This window comes from Antechinus flavipes, chromosome 4 (genome assembly GCF_016432865.1).
Source record: "Antechinus flavipes isolate AdamAnt ecotype Samford, QLD, Australia chromosome 4, AdamAnt_v2, whole genome shotgun sequence".
NCBI classification, from domain to species: domain Eukaryota; kingdom Metazoa; phylum Chordata; class Mammalia; order Dasyuromorphia; family Dasyuridae; genus Antechinus; species Antechinus flavipes.
The window spans coordinates 1,081,136-1,096,024 of NC_067401.1; the positions used below are offsets into that span (position 1 = coordinate 1,081,136).

At 50.3% G+C, this 14,889-nt stretch overlaps 1 protein-coding gene across 1 annotated transcript in view; it reads left to right on the forward strand.

Moving 5' to 3' along the window:
• Positions 1-14,889, forward strand: part of ADARB1 (adenosine deaminase RNA specific B1) — a 127,833-nt gene that overhangs the window by 97,379 nt on the left and 15,565 nt on the right. The window contains exons 7-9 of the mRNA XM_051998285.1: positions 5,036-5,184; positions 5,475-5,643; positions 13,212-13,393. Of these exons, the coding sequence (XP_051854245.1) occupies positions 5,036-5,184; positions 5,475-5,643; positions 13,212-13,393 (500 nt within the window). The remainder of the gene's footprint in view (positions 1-5,035; positions 5,185-5,474; positions 5,644-13,211; positions 13,394-14,889) is intronic.

A 14,889-nucleotide genomic window follows, 5' to 3' on the forward strand; every position in this document is an offset into this window, starting at 1 on the left:
AATGAAAGGAAAGAGTGTGAATGGATACACAGTGAGCCGAGAAGAACCAGGGGGGCAATCTGTACAACCATTATGCAATCACATCAGTACTGTAGTGAGGAACCACTTTGAGAGTTAGCAGAATGACTGTTTACATGATCGTATCGGTATCGTAGAGAGGAACCGCTTTGAGAGTTAGCAGAATGACCATTTGCACGAACCTATCAGTATCGTAGAGAGGAACCACTTTGAAAGAGAGGAACCACTTTGAGAGTTAGCAGAATGACCGTTTACACAATCCTATCGGTATCGTAGAGCGGAACCGCTTTGAGAGTTAGCAGAATGACCATTTACACAATCCTATCGGTATCGTAGAGAGGAACCGCTTTGAAAGAGAGGAACCACTTTGAGAGTTAGCAGAATGACCATTTACACGATCGTATCGGTATTGTAGAGAGGAACCGCTTTGAGGGTTAGCAGAATGACCATTTACACGATCCTATCGATATCGTAGAGAGGAACCGCTTTGAGGGTTAGCAGAATGACCATTTAAATGATCCTATCGGTATCGTAGAGAGCAACCACGTTGAGAGTTAGCAGAATGACCATTTGCACGATCTTATCAGTATCGTAGAGAGGAACCGCTTTGAGAGAGAGGAACCGCTTTGAGAGTTAGCAGAATGACCGTTTACAGGATCGTATTGGTATCGTAGAGAGGAACCGCTTTGAGGGTTAGCAGAATGACCATTTACATGATCCTATCGATATCGTAGAGAGGAACCGCTTTAAGGGTTAGCAGAATGACCATTTACGCGATCCCATTGGTATCATAGAGAGGAAATGCTTTGAGAGTTAGCAGAATGACCGTTTACATGATCGTATCAGTATCATAGAGAGGAACCGCTTTGAGAGTTAGCAGAATGAGCGTTTACACGATCCTATCGATATCATAGAGAGGAACCGCTTTGAGGGTTAGCAGAATGACCGTTTACATGATCCTATTGGTATCGTAGAGAGGAACCACTTTGAGGGTTAGCAGAATGACCATTTACACGATCCTATCGGTATCATAGAGAGGAACCGCTTTGAGGGTTAGCAGAATGACCGTTTACACGATCCTATTGGTATCGTAGAGAGGAACCGCTTTGAGAGTTAGCAGAATGACCATTTATACGATCCTATTGGTATTGTAGAGAGGAACCGCTTTGAGAGAGAGGAACAGCTTTGAGAGTTAGCAGAATGACTGTTTACATGATCCTATTGATATCGTAGAGAGGAACCGCTTTGAGAGAGAGGAACCGCTTTGAGAGTTAGCAGAATGACCATTTACATGATCGTATCGGTATTGTAGAGAGGAACCGCTTTGAGAGTTAGCAGAATGACCATTTACACAATTGTATCGATATTGTAGAGAGGAACCGCTTTGAGAGAGAGGAACAGCTTTGAGAGTTAGCAGAATGACTGTTTACATGATCCTATTGATATCGTAGAGAGGAACCGCTTTGAGAGAGAGGAACCGCTTTGAGAGTTAGCAGAATGACCATTTACATGATCGTATCGGTATTGTAGAGAGGAACCGCTTTGAGAGTTAGCAGAATGACCATTTACACAATTGTATCGATATTGTAGAGAGGAACCGCTTTGAGAGTTAGCAGAATGACCGTTTACACGATCCTATCGGTATCGTAGAGCGGAACCGCTTTGAGAGAGAGGAACCGCTTTGAGAGTTAGCAGAATGACCATTTACATGATCGTATCAGTATTGTAGAGAGGAACCGCTTTGAGAGTTAGCAGAATGACCATTTACACAATCCTATCGGTATCGTAGAGAGGAACCACTTTGAAAGAGAGGAACTGCTTTGAGAGTTAGCAGAATGACCATTTACACGATCGTATCGGTATTGTAAAGAGGAACCGCTTTGAGGGTTAGCAGAATGACCATTTACATGATTCTATCGATATCATAGAGAGGAACCGCTTTGAGTGTTAGCAGAATGACCGTTTACACGATCCTATCAGTATCGTAGAGCAGAACCGCTTTGAGAGTTAGCAGAATGACCATTTACACAATCCTATCGGTATCGTAGAGAGGAACCGCTTTGAGGATTAGCAGAATGACCATTTACACAATCCTATCGCTATTGTAGAGAGGAACCACTTTGAGGGTTAGCAGAAGGACCATTTACACGATCCTATCAGTATCGTAGAGCAGAACCGCTTTGAGAGTTAGCAGAATGACCATTTACACAATCCTATCGGTATCATAGAGAGGAACCACTTTGAGGGTTAGCAGAATGACCATTTACACGATCCTATCGATATCGTAGAGAGGAACTGCTTTGAGGGTTAGCAGAATGACCGTTTACACGATCCTATCGATATCGTAGAGAGGAACCGCTTTGAGCATTAGCAGAATGACCGTTTACATGATCCTATCGATATCGTAGAGAGGAACCGCTTTGAGCATTAGCAGAATGACCATTTACATGATCCTATCGATATCGTAGAGAGGAACCGCTTTGAGGGTTAACAGAATGACCATTTACATGATCCTATCGGTATCGTAGAGAGGAACCGCTTTGAGAGTTAGCAGAATGACCATTTACACGATCCTATCGGTATTGTAGAGAGGAACCGCTTTGAGGGTTAGCAGAATGACCATTTACACAATCCTATCGGTATCGTAGAGAGGAACCGCTTTGAGGGTTAACAGAATGACCATTTACATGATCCTATCGGTATCGTAGAGAGGAACCGCTTTGAGAGTTAGCAGAATGACCATTTACACGATCCTATCGGTATTGTAGAGAGGAACCGCTTTGAGGGTTAGCAGAATGACCATTTACACAATCCTATCGGTATTGTAGAGAGGAACCACTTTGAGAGAGAGGAACCGCTTTGAGGGTTAGCAGAATGACCGTTTACACGATCCTATCGGTATCGTAGAGAGGAACCGCTTTGAGAGAGAGGAACCGCTTTGAGAGTTAGCAGAATGACCATTTACATGATCGTATCGGTATTGTAGAGAGGAACCGCTTTGAGAGTTAGCAGAATGACCATTTACACAATTGTATCGATATTGTAGAGAGGAACCGCTTTGAGAGAGAGGAACAGCTTTGAGAGTTAGCAGAATGACTGTTTACATGATCCTATTGATATCGTAGAGAGGAACCGCTTTGAGAGAGAGGAACCGCTTTGAGAGTTAGCAGAATGACCATTTACATGATCGTATCGGTATTGTAGAGAGGAACCGCTTTGAGAGTTAGCAGAATGACCATTTACACAATTGTATCGATATTGTAGAGAGGAACCGCTTTGAGAGTTAGCAGAATGACCGTTTACACGATCCTATCGGTATCGTAGAGCGGAACCGCTTTGAGAGAGAGGAACCGCTTTGAGAGTTAGCAGAATGACCGTTTACATGATCGTATCAGTATTGTAGAGAGGAACCGCTTTGAGAGTTAGCAGAATGACCATTTACACAATCCTATCGGTATCGTAGAGAGGAACCACTTTGAAAGAGAGGAACTGCTTTGAGAGTTAGCAGAATGACCATTTACACGATCGTATCGGTATTGTAAAGAGGAACCGCTTTGAGGGTTAGCAGAATGACCATTTACATGATTCTATCGATATCATAGAGAGGAACCGCTTTGAGTGTTAGCAGAATGACCGTTTACACGATCCTATCAGTATCGTAGAGCAGAACCGCTTTGAGAGTTAGCAGAATGACCATTTACACAATCCTATCGGTATCGTAGAGAGGAACCGCTTTGAGGATTAGCAGAATGACCATTTACACAATCCTATCGCTATTGTAGAGAGGAACCACTTTGAGGGTTAGCAGAAGGACCATTTACACGATCCTATCAGTATCGTAGAGCAGAACCGCTTTGAGAGTTAGCAGAATGACCATTTACACAATCCTATCGGTATCATAGAGAGGAACCACTTTGAGGGTTAGCAGAATGACCATTTACACGATCCTATCGATATCGTAGAGAGGAACTGCTTTGAGGGTTAGCAGAATGACCGTTTACACGATCCTATCGATATCGTAGAGAGGAACCGCTTTGAGCATTAGCAGAATGACCGTTTACATGATCCTATCGATATCGTAGAGAGGAACCGCTTTGAGCATTAGCAGAATGACCATTTACATGATCCTATCGATATCGTAGAGAGGAACCGCTTTGAGGGTTAACAGAATGACCATTTACATGATCCTATCGGTATCGTAGAGAGGAACCGCTTTGAGAGTTAGCAGAATGACCATTTACACGATCCTATCGGTATTGTAGAGAGGAACCGCTTTGAGGGTTAGCAGAATGACCATTTACACAATCCTATCGGTATCGTAGAGAGGAACCGCTTTGAGGGTTAACAGAATGACCATTTACATGATCCTATCGGTATCGTAGAGAGGAACCGCTTTGAGAGTTAGCAGAATGACCATTTACACGATCCTATCGGTATTGTAGAGAGGAACCGCTTTGAGGGTTAGCAGAATGACCATTTACACAATCCTATCGGTATTGTAGAGAGGAACCACTTTGAGAGAGAGGAACCGCTTTGAGGGTTAGCAGAATGACCGTTTACACGATCCTATCGGTATCGTAGAGAGGAACCACTTTGAGGTTTAGCAGAATGACCGTTTACACGATCTTATCAGTATCGTAGACAGGAACCACTTTGAAAGATTAAGAATCTGCTCAGCAGAACGACCCACCACGGTCCCAGAGTGCTCATGATGGAGTGTATTCCTTCCCTCCTGGCCAAGAAGGCTGGACTCAGGCGCAGAATGAGCTAGAGACCTGAAGCTGTGGCCGGGGGACGTGGCTGCTGTGCGCTCTGAATATTTGTCTTTTCCAAGAGCTGGGTTTCTTCCGTGGACAGGGTAGTGGAGAGGCAAAAGGGAACAGATGCTTGCCAATTGAAAGCATTTTAATTTAATTTAGAATCAGCGCAGCTCGGTGCTCGGGTCCTGGAGAGGACCGCTCCTTCTCCCGGGAGGGTGTGGCCGCGGCCCCCCTGACTCACCTTTGCTCTGTTTCAGTACGAGAGAGGACCAGCAGAGATCCATTTTCATGAAGTCCCAGCGGGGGGGCTTCAAGCTGAAGGAGACCGTCCAGTTCCATCTCTACATCAGCACGAGTCCGTGCGGAGACGCCAGGATCTTCTCGCCCCATGAGGCTGCCCAGGATGGTGGGTACTGCCCCTTGGGGAGGGCCGGTGTTGCTGGGGCCGGGTCAGGGGGGCCCGCAGCCCAAGTCCTCTTCGTTAGGACTCCCTGTTAGCCAAAACAAGCACCACCTCAGGGGGGCGTCCTGGTCCTGGGAGCTCTTGGGGGTCCAGGGGTGGGGGGGTGGACCCAAGGGCCTGGCTAAGAACCCCGAGTGAAGGGAATGCTTACAGCCCCCTGGGCACATCTGGGGGTCTGCAGTAGGAGGGGGATCTTCTCCCCAGCGCCCTGCATCCCTGCCTTTGTCTCTTAGATCAGGCAGACAGACACCCAAACAGGAAAGCAAGAGGACAGCTCCGGACCAAGATCGAGTCCGGGGAGGGGACCATTCCCGTGAGGTCGACCACGACCATCCAGACCTGGGACGGGGTGCTGCAGGGGGAGCGGCTGCTCACCATGTCCTGCAGTGACAAGATTGCCAGGTGAGATGGGCATCCGTGCCATCCCCTTCGTTGGCAAAGACCTGGGAGCTGGCAGCTCGCCTCTGCCTGTACCGGGTGGGGCCCCGGGGGTCCCAGTGATGGCGGGTGCCTTGGGCTCAGCACCCCTGGCCCTGTACCCCCTCAGGGAATGGCCTCCATGATCCCAGAATGCTGCTCGTGGCCTGTTCCCTCTGTTCCGAGAGGGCAGTGGCCATGTGCAGCTGGCCCTTGGACTCTCCATTCTAGGACTCACTTGCTAAGACATTTTGGGAAATTGGGGAAAAGCCGGTTCTGGAGAGCTGAGAGCTCACGGTCTGTGGGCGGCTGTCCTCCCCCCCCCCCAGGTCTGGATAGGAGAGTCGGAGAGGAAAAGGAGAGGGGGGAGCCCAGAGCAGTGGAACTTGCCATGACTCCCAAATGTTGCCTTAGTTCTGCCCCAATGGGAGCCCCATTTATGGCCCAGTCAGCACAAGGCTCTGGGACACCCTTCCATCCTCACCCCTGCTGCCAGACCCCCCAGGGGGCCCTCCCACTCTCTCTCCCTCTCCCCTGGACCCCCCAGCCTCCTCTCCTCCTCCATCTCTCTTCAGGTCTCCCTAGTCATTCCCTCCATCCCTTCCCCCGGTGGCGTTTGTCCTCTGCATCTCCAGACCTTCCCCCGCCTCTCCCAGGCTGACACTGCCTTTTCCGCACCCCGGGAGTCTCCCCCTGGAGCCTCGGCACCATCTGACCCATCCTGCTTCTCCTGCTGTCTGAGTGGGGAGAGGCCCCCCACTGTTTGCCGCCTGGTCCTTCGGTGGCCGAGAGTCCCCCCGAGAGCTTCCCTGCCGGGATGTCCAGGGAGGCCGTTCCTCCTGGTCTCCTTAGAAACGGTCTGAATGTTTGCCTTCCCCACTTCCTCCCGGACCTCTCGTGGCCCTGCACTTCCAACCCAGATCCCCTCCCCCGAGCACTTCCAATATATAGCAAATAGTAGGTGCTTAATAAATGCTTCTCTGCGCGTCTGCGTGGGCGGTCCAAGTTCGTTCCGATTGACCACTCATGGGCCCTTCCGGGCCCGGGCTGCGTCCAGGCCAGACTGTCCTCTGGCCCCAAGGGAGGGGAGCCTCGGTTGTTTGGCCCATTCAGACACCTCAGCCCCCCTCTCCAGGTGACCTTTCTCCTTGGAATTCTTCGGCCCTGGGCCCCTTCCTGCCCTTTCCTCTCCGACGAGAGGGAGGCAGGAGGAGGAGCCCAGCTTGTCCTCCTCTCCACCTTGTGGGCAGAGGCTGAGCCCCTCCTTCCCCCCTGAGGGGCCGGCTCCGGATGGTGTCTCACAGTCCCCCCTGTGCCACAATGGGGGCCCCCGGCCCCTCCTTGTGCTTGGGGCCAAGGCAGGTCGTTCTGGATGCTTGGATGGGGAGGGGCCCACAGGGCCACCTATTCCAGGCCCAGCCCGAGCCATGAGGTCTATAACTGGGCAGTATCCGCTGCTTCTGCAGAAGTCATTGGGAGGGGGGCCACCGGCTACCATCTGTCATCCTTCCCCACTGCACAGGCCGCCGGGCACTGCCCACAAAGCTTCTGCTTCCCTAAGTGTGGGGGGGAGTAGGGAGGGGGCAGCTTTGAGCCGTGTGGCTCTCCTCCCCAGACAGACCCCTCCCCTTTGAGGGTTTCGTTTCCTTGCCTGTGGGGGCTTGGGCTCAGTGGGCCCCTGAGGAGGGGAATCTCTGGGGAGAAGCTGGCTCAGCGTTCCCGGCCTCCCTCTGTGAGGGACGTGGCAGCGCCTCGGGCTGGTGGTCCTGGGCTGTAGCCTGGTGCCTTCCCAGGCAGGAGCCCCTTGCCAGAGCCCCCTCCTGGCCCGGGCCCTCCCACCCAGGCTCTGTGTGGGTACAGCCAGGAGGGAGCCTGCCTTCTCTGGCTTCCTTGGGGCAACTGTGGTCTCTGTGATGCAGGACATCCGAATGGGTCACGCCCCTTCCACAGGTGAGAAACCGAGGGGTGGTCTCAGCCTGCCAGGGGCCAGGACCTCCTCGGGGTGTGACGCCGGCCTCCAGGGGAGTTCAGACTCCGAGGGCCGCGTTGGCAGTTGTTCCTCCGGCTCCCATCAGAACCAGCATCTCAGCTGTCTAACCGGCCTTCTCCCACCTTGGACGGAGGGCTGGCTTTTTCTCCATGGGGGACTCCATGTTAAACTCCACCAAGCGCAGCTGGACCAGCTTCTGAAGCTGGACTCCGGGCCATGGGCTGGCCAACCTTCCGGGAAGGCCTTTCTCCAGCGCCAGGGACTGACGGAGGAAGATTTACTAGCACAGACCCAGCCCAGCTCCCTGGGCCCTCTGTCGAAGAACCTCCGGCAGCCACAAGGGCCAAGGCTTCGGGCCCGGCCTGCCAGGGACTCTGAAAGGTCCACAAGGGCCGAGGCTTTGGGCCCGGCTGCCAGGGACTCTGAAAGGTCCACAAGGGCCGAGGCTTTGGGCCCGGCTGCCAGGGACTCTGAAAGGCCCACACGGAGCTCATGGCCCCGTCCTTGCCACAAGAAGTGCATGAGAGGCCAGTGTAGAACTACCCACAGAACGGGAATGCGAGTGGTGGGACGCTCTCGGGGATTGGTGCTTCCTTTACCTGGGGGCGAGGGGAGAGAGGTCAGAGGGGCTGGGATGGAGAATCCCTCTTTCCAGCCTGGAAAGATTGGCTTGGACTTTCAATGATAAGCAGAAGCGTTTTCTCTCACTCCGGGGGACAACATGGAGCCACAGACCTGTTCTGTAGGACGTTTCTTTCGCCAGTTCTTGGAAGATGGACTGGGGAGAGCAGGAGGGACAATCATTGAGCTCTTTGGCAGACTGAGTGGTGAGGGCCCGAAAGGGCCCAGTGTGAAGATGTACCATCCTCAGCGCGCCTGGACATGGAGTGAGGGAGAGCGGAGAGTCAGCAGTGATGGGAGATCGTTCCTTGGTGACTGGAAAAATAGTGGCGCCCATGAGAGAAACAGGGACGCTCCACAGGGGTATTTATGGAAAAAGAGAATATGCTGAGTTCAAGGGAGCAATGGGGCGTCCGAGAGGAGCTATTTAGGGGACAATTGCAGATGTAGCACTGGGGGAAGCTGAGGCAGGAGATGCCTTCCTGGGAGCCACGTGTATGGAGGTAACATTTGAATTCTTGGGGCGGGTGGAATCACCAAGAGAGAACAAGAGGGTCCAGGACAGCCTGGAGTCGTCAGTGGGATGCACAGGATGGTCCTATACAGGAGCCTGAGAAAGAGCAGGCCCATCGGCGGGGGGAGAATTGGAGAATAATCTTCATGGAAACCTCGAGGACACTCCAGAAGGAGAGGGAGCCATCAGTACTACAGAGACTCCAAGAAACCGAGGAGAGAAGGAGCCGTTCCTTTAGCCGTCAGTTCCCAGCTTGTTGTGTTGGAGAGGGATGTTTGTGCAGAGAAAGCCAGATTGCAGAACGACCGGGAGTGAGAGAAGTGAAAAAAGAGGAAGGGGAGCCCGCGAGTGTAGACGGCCTGGTCCAGCCGTTTGACTAGGAGAGGGAAGAAAGGTGTAGCCTGAGGGCCTCTGGCCGGGACCTGGGCCGTTCACAGGCACCAGGGAAGCAACCAGTGACTAGAGAGACTGAAGACCAGGGAGAGGAGGGAGAGGTCCGGAGGGATAACCCTGGCACTGCCCCCTGCTCAGAGAGCGCTGTGGGTGGCGTGGCCCAGATGGAAGAGAGAGCTGAGCGTAGACCGAGAAGAGGCCCGAGGTACAGGCAGCTTTAGCTGGTGACACAGCTGGAGCTTTGGCTTTCTGTCCTCTGACTGTTACCTGGGACAAGGCGACGGGGGATCAGGAAGGCCGGTGCCTGACCAAACAGCGATAATGAGAAAAACATAATCCTGGCAAACATCAGGCCTCGTGAAAACGAATCAGGCTAAATGGCTTTGTCTCTGCTGGGAAGTTACCCAGGGGACATGCTCGGGAGACCGGGTTTTCTTAGGTCCCTTTCACTGGTTCTCCCACGCGCCGGATGATGTTTGTGGGCACCCCGTGGCAGCCATGGGGACAGATAAGCGTCCCCTGTTTGTACTGTGCCCACACCAGCGAGACCTGGGGCAGTTGTTTTGGACGGTTTGATTTGGAGAGTGTCTTTAGGGCTGCTGGGAGTCCCAGGACTGGAAGGATCTGAGGGTTGGTGTTCTAGACAGGGTTCAAACCCAGATCCTCTCCGTTAAGAGCCAGCTCTTACTCCACCATCACACTGGGCAGCAGCTGCTGTGCGCACTTCCATCTTTCACTCACTTCTTGCCAGCAGAGTGGTATAGGAACAGGCTGTTCCCTGTCTTAATGTGCTTGTGTCTCTCTTTTTGCCCAGTAGCCAACAGGAGAACCCCAAGAAGTGAGGAATTGGACTAAATGTGTTATTTAAACCTTGCACAATGAAATTTTAAAATCTCATCTTTATTTTTAAAGTTTTCAATAGTATTTTATTTTTTCAATTATGTGTAAAGATAGTTTTCGACATTTATTTTTGTAAGATGTTGTTCCAATTTTTTTCTCTCCCTCTGTTACTTTTCCTTTTCCTAAGACAGCAAGAAATCTGACAGATTATACACATACAATCATTTTAAACCTATTTTCACATTATGTTGTGGAAGAAAAATTAGAACAAAAGGGAAAAAACCACGAGAGAGAAAAAGTCCCCAAAAGGTAAAAATAGGATGCTTTGAATCACATTCAATCCCCATGGTCCTCTCTCTGGATGCAGATGTCATTTTCTATCCCAAGTCTATTGGAATTGCCTTGAATCCCCTCACTGTTGAAAAGAGCCAACTCCATCGCACAATCTTGTTGTCACTGTGTACAACATTGTCTTGGTTCTTCTCACTTCACTCAGCGTCAGTTCACGTAAGTCTCTTCAGGCCTAGGTCTTTGGGTTTGAACACTAGATTACTATGGCCATTGATAATTGTGTCTCGTGCTTGATCTATTCCATCAATTCCATTATTCTGTTTCTTAGCCCCTACTAACTAATTGTGATGATAAATGTGTCCTGCTTTATAATACACTTTTAAGTCTGGTACAGATAGGCCACCTTCCTTTGCGTTTTTTTTTTTTTAATTAATTCCCTTGAAATTCTTGAAAATGGATGGAATTTATAAAAAACAAGTAATTAACAGGACTTGATTGAAAGTACATTCCACTCAAAAGAAAAAATCTAATTGTATCCAATCAGGCCAATTTTAGGAAAGGGTAAGTAAAGACTATGAAGTATAAATCCAATTCACCAAACACATTGCTTCAAAAAATAGCAACCCTTGGACTTGACTCTTTTTAACAATGAGATGATTCAAACCAATTCTAACATCCTGGTGATGGAAAGAGCTCTCTGTGTCCAGAGAGAGGATTATGGAGACTGAATGTGAATAAAAGCATAGTATTTGCACCTTTTTGTTGTTATTGTTTGTTTACTTTGTGATCTTTTCTTTCTTATGTTTTTTCCCCTTTTGATCTGATTTTTCTTGAGCAGCATGACAATGTGGAAATGTTTAGAATAGCATATGTATAATGTATATTGGATTATTTGCTGTCTAGAGGAAGGGAGAAGGAATAAAAATTAGGGACAAAAAGTTTTGCAAGGGTGAATGTTGAAAACTGTCTTTACGTGTATTTTGAAAAATAAAAAATCTATTATTATTAAAAAAAAACAACCCTCCTTTACTATGCCCCAATGGAGAATTAATTCCAAAGAGAATTCATTTTTGTGGAGTTGAGCATACAAAAATTCTCCATTTTAGTTACCTGAAATAAGAGTTCCCATTTGGTTTTCCTGTTACTTTAGTTAATTTTATAGAAGCAAATCCACTGGAAGCTTGAAGTTCTATGGAAGTCTGGAAAACCTTTGGACTTGATCTCATTAGATCATACTCTTGATAGTTATCATTTTAATGATTTATTTCTTGTAACCTGCCAACTTGTGATAAAAACCAGTGGGTTCTCGACTCTTGCATTGAGAGTAGTAATGGCATTGGCCCAAGATTCTCTTCCTATCAGTACAGGTCTGTATCTCCTACTGTTGTCTTCCCTTATAGCTCTAAGCTGTCAGGGCTTGCCTTCTCTAGCGGATCACATTTTCCATATGTAGCCTTTTAGCCCTCAGCCCCACTGGCAGTGCCCTTTTCATCTGGGCTGTAACCAGATCCCCAAGCCCCTTCTCTTCAAAGATCAAAAGCTTATTACCCTTTGCCTCTGACTGCCAAATACACAAGGACAGTTTATCTTCATTTTCCTTGTGACTAATCCAGCTTTTCTAAATCTCAAAAAGAGCCCAGGGATGCATAATTCTGCTAGGTTTTTACTTTCCCTGTCAAGTTTCTTAATCACCTATTGGAAAAGCCCTGGGGTTTAATGGGAATGCTCTCCTTATCCCACCTGCCACACACCCCTATGCATTTTATAGCCTCGGACAGAAGGGTCCTATAGCTAGACTAGGTACAATCACCAGGGCCCAGTTTCTTTTGCTCTGCTCCTCCCCCACTCCAATGATGAACTTAACCATGAAATCATTACAAACAAACCCTGTCAACCATGTCAGTTATGCTGGGCCAGCCCTAACTCAGGCTGATCCAGAGATTCAAACTCAAGCAATACAATATAATACAGTCAATTCAGCTTTACTTCTAGTAAGCTTAAAAAGGATAAACTTCCTGATTAGAGTTAAATAAAATTTGAATTTTACTCCGTGCTCCGTGTTTCCCATAGCTGTTGGGAATGTTAGGTCAGATGCCCACCGGGCATTTGGAACTCCATTAAAACCTCCAACGCCAGCCTTAGAGCCGGTTCTTTTATATTTTAGGTGACAAGGAAGACAGTCTCCTGGACGTCTTAAAGGACCAGCCCGGCAATATCAAATAGTTGTTGCTCCTTCCACATAATTCTCTGTAAATAGCAGCTGCGGTCAGACTTGGGGTCCCATAAAAATGTGCCCAGATTGCCGTGTTAGTGTGCCCGAATCTTTCCACGCAAGACTTTCCACCACTCTTGCCTTTCTGTAGCCCTTAATGGAAGAATGCGCCATTGTCTGCTTGCTTCTCGGAGCATCCTCTGGTGTGGAACGGTGTCCCAGACCAGGGGATGTGCTCGGGGTGAGGTCAGTCATCGGGTTCACAGGGCAGCCGGGCCGGGCGTGGGCCTGGCACCCGCATGGGGAGTGAACAGCTCCATCACGCTCTGAGAAGGCCTTTGGGGAAGAAGGAAGCTCGAAAGGCTTGGCTGCGGTTCTAGGTTGAATCAGTACAAGTTCCAGCATGACCTTGTGAAGACTCATGTCAGACACAAGTTCCGTCACTCTACCACCACTGGAGGAAGCCGGGCTCCTGACACTTTGGACAACATTGGGCAACTTCGGTTTTCTTTTTGAAATTTCTCTAACAAATCAATTGACCCTTCCCTTTTAGATGCCCCTTCTGGAGGGGAATGCAGGAGCCGGAAATTCCAGAAGCTCTGACAGTGAACCGGGAAGTTCCGGGGGGGCTGCTTTCCCGGGGGCCCTCCGGAGGCACACTCAGAGGAGGCTTTTCTCTTCTTCTGCCGTAGGTGGAACGTGCTGGGCATTCAGGGAGCCTTGCTGAGCCTCTTTGTGGAGCCAATTTACTTCTCTAGCATCATCTTGGGGAGCTTATACCACGGGGACCACCTTTCCAGAGCAGTGTACCAGCGGATCTCAGATATAGAAGAGCTTCCACCTCTGTATGCGCTCAACCGACCTTTACTTAGCGGCAAGTATCTCACAGGGAGGCGGCAAAGCTTCTGTTGTGGCTCAAGTCCTTTGGGCTTTCCATCAGAAGCCATGTGAGAGCGACCCCTAGTGAGAGAGCTGGGACATGCAGCTCTCCCAGGTCCTTCCATGAGAGACTGTGAGAGCGACCCCTAGTGAGGGAACCGGGACATGCAGCTCTCCCAGATAGCTGGTCCTTCCATGAGAGACTGAGAGCGACCCCTAGTGTGGGAGTGGGACATGCAGCACTCCCAGATAGCTGGTCCTTCCATGAGAGACTGTGAGAGCGACCCCTAGTGAGGGAACCGGGACATGCAGCTCTCCCAGATAGCTGGTCCTTCCATGAGAGACTGTGAGAGCGACCCCTAGTGTGGGAGTGGGACATGCAGCACTCCCAGATAGCTGGTCCTTCCATGAGAGACTGTGAGAGCGACCCCTAGTGAGAGAACTGGGACATGCAGCACTCCCAGATAGCTGGTTCTTCCATGAGAGACTGTGAGAGCGACCCCTAGTGAGGGAACCGGGACATGCAGCTCTCCCAGACAGCTGGTCCTTCCATGAGAGACTGTGAGAGCGACCCCTAGTGAGGGAACCGGGACATGCAGCTCTCCCAGATAGCTGGTCCTTCCATGAGAGACTCTGTGAGAGCGACCCCTAGTGAGAGAACTGGGACATGCAGCTCTCCCAGATAGCTGGTCCTTCCATGAGAGACTGTGAGAGCGACCCCTAGTGAGGGAACCGGGACATGCAGCTCTCCCAGATAGCTGGTCCTTCCATGAGAGACTCTGTGAGAGCGACCCCTAGTGAGAGAACTGGGACATGCAGCTCTCCCAGATAGCTGGTCCTTCCATGAGAGACTGTGAGAGCGACCCCTAGTGAGGGAACCGGGACATGCAGCTCTCCCAGACAGCTGGTCCTTCCATGAGAGACTGTGAGAGCGACCCCTAGTGTGGGAGTGGGACATGCAGCACTCCCAGATAGCTGGTCCTTCCATGAGAGACTGTGAGAGCGACCCCTAGTGAGGGAACTGGGACATGCAGCTCTCCCAGACAGCTGGTCCTTCCATGAGAGACTGTGAGAGCGACCCCTAGTGAGGGAACTGGGACATGCAGCTCTCCCAGACAGCTGGTCCTTCCATGAGAGACTATGAGAGCGACCCCTAGTGTGGGAGTGGGACATGCAGCACTCCCAGATAGCTGGTCCTTCCATGAGAGACTGTGAGAGCGACCCCTAGTGAGGGAACTGGGACATGCAGCTCTCCCAGACAGCTGGTCCTTCCATGAAAGACTGTGAGAGCGACCCCTAGTGTGGGAGTGGGACGTGCAGCTCTCCCAGATAGCTGGTCCTTCCATGAGAGACTGAGAGCGACCCCTAGTGTGGAAGTGGGACATGAAGCACTCCCAGATAGCTGGTCCTTCCATGAGAGACTGTGAGAGTGACCCCTAGTGAGGGAACTATGACATGCAGCTCTTCCAGATAGCTGGTCCTTCCATGAGA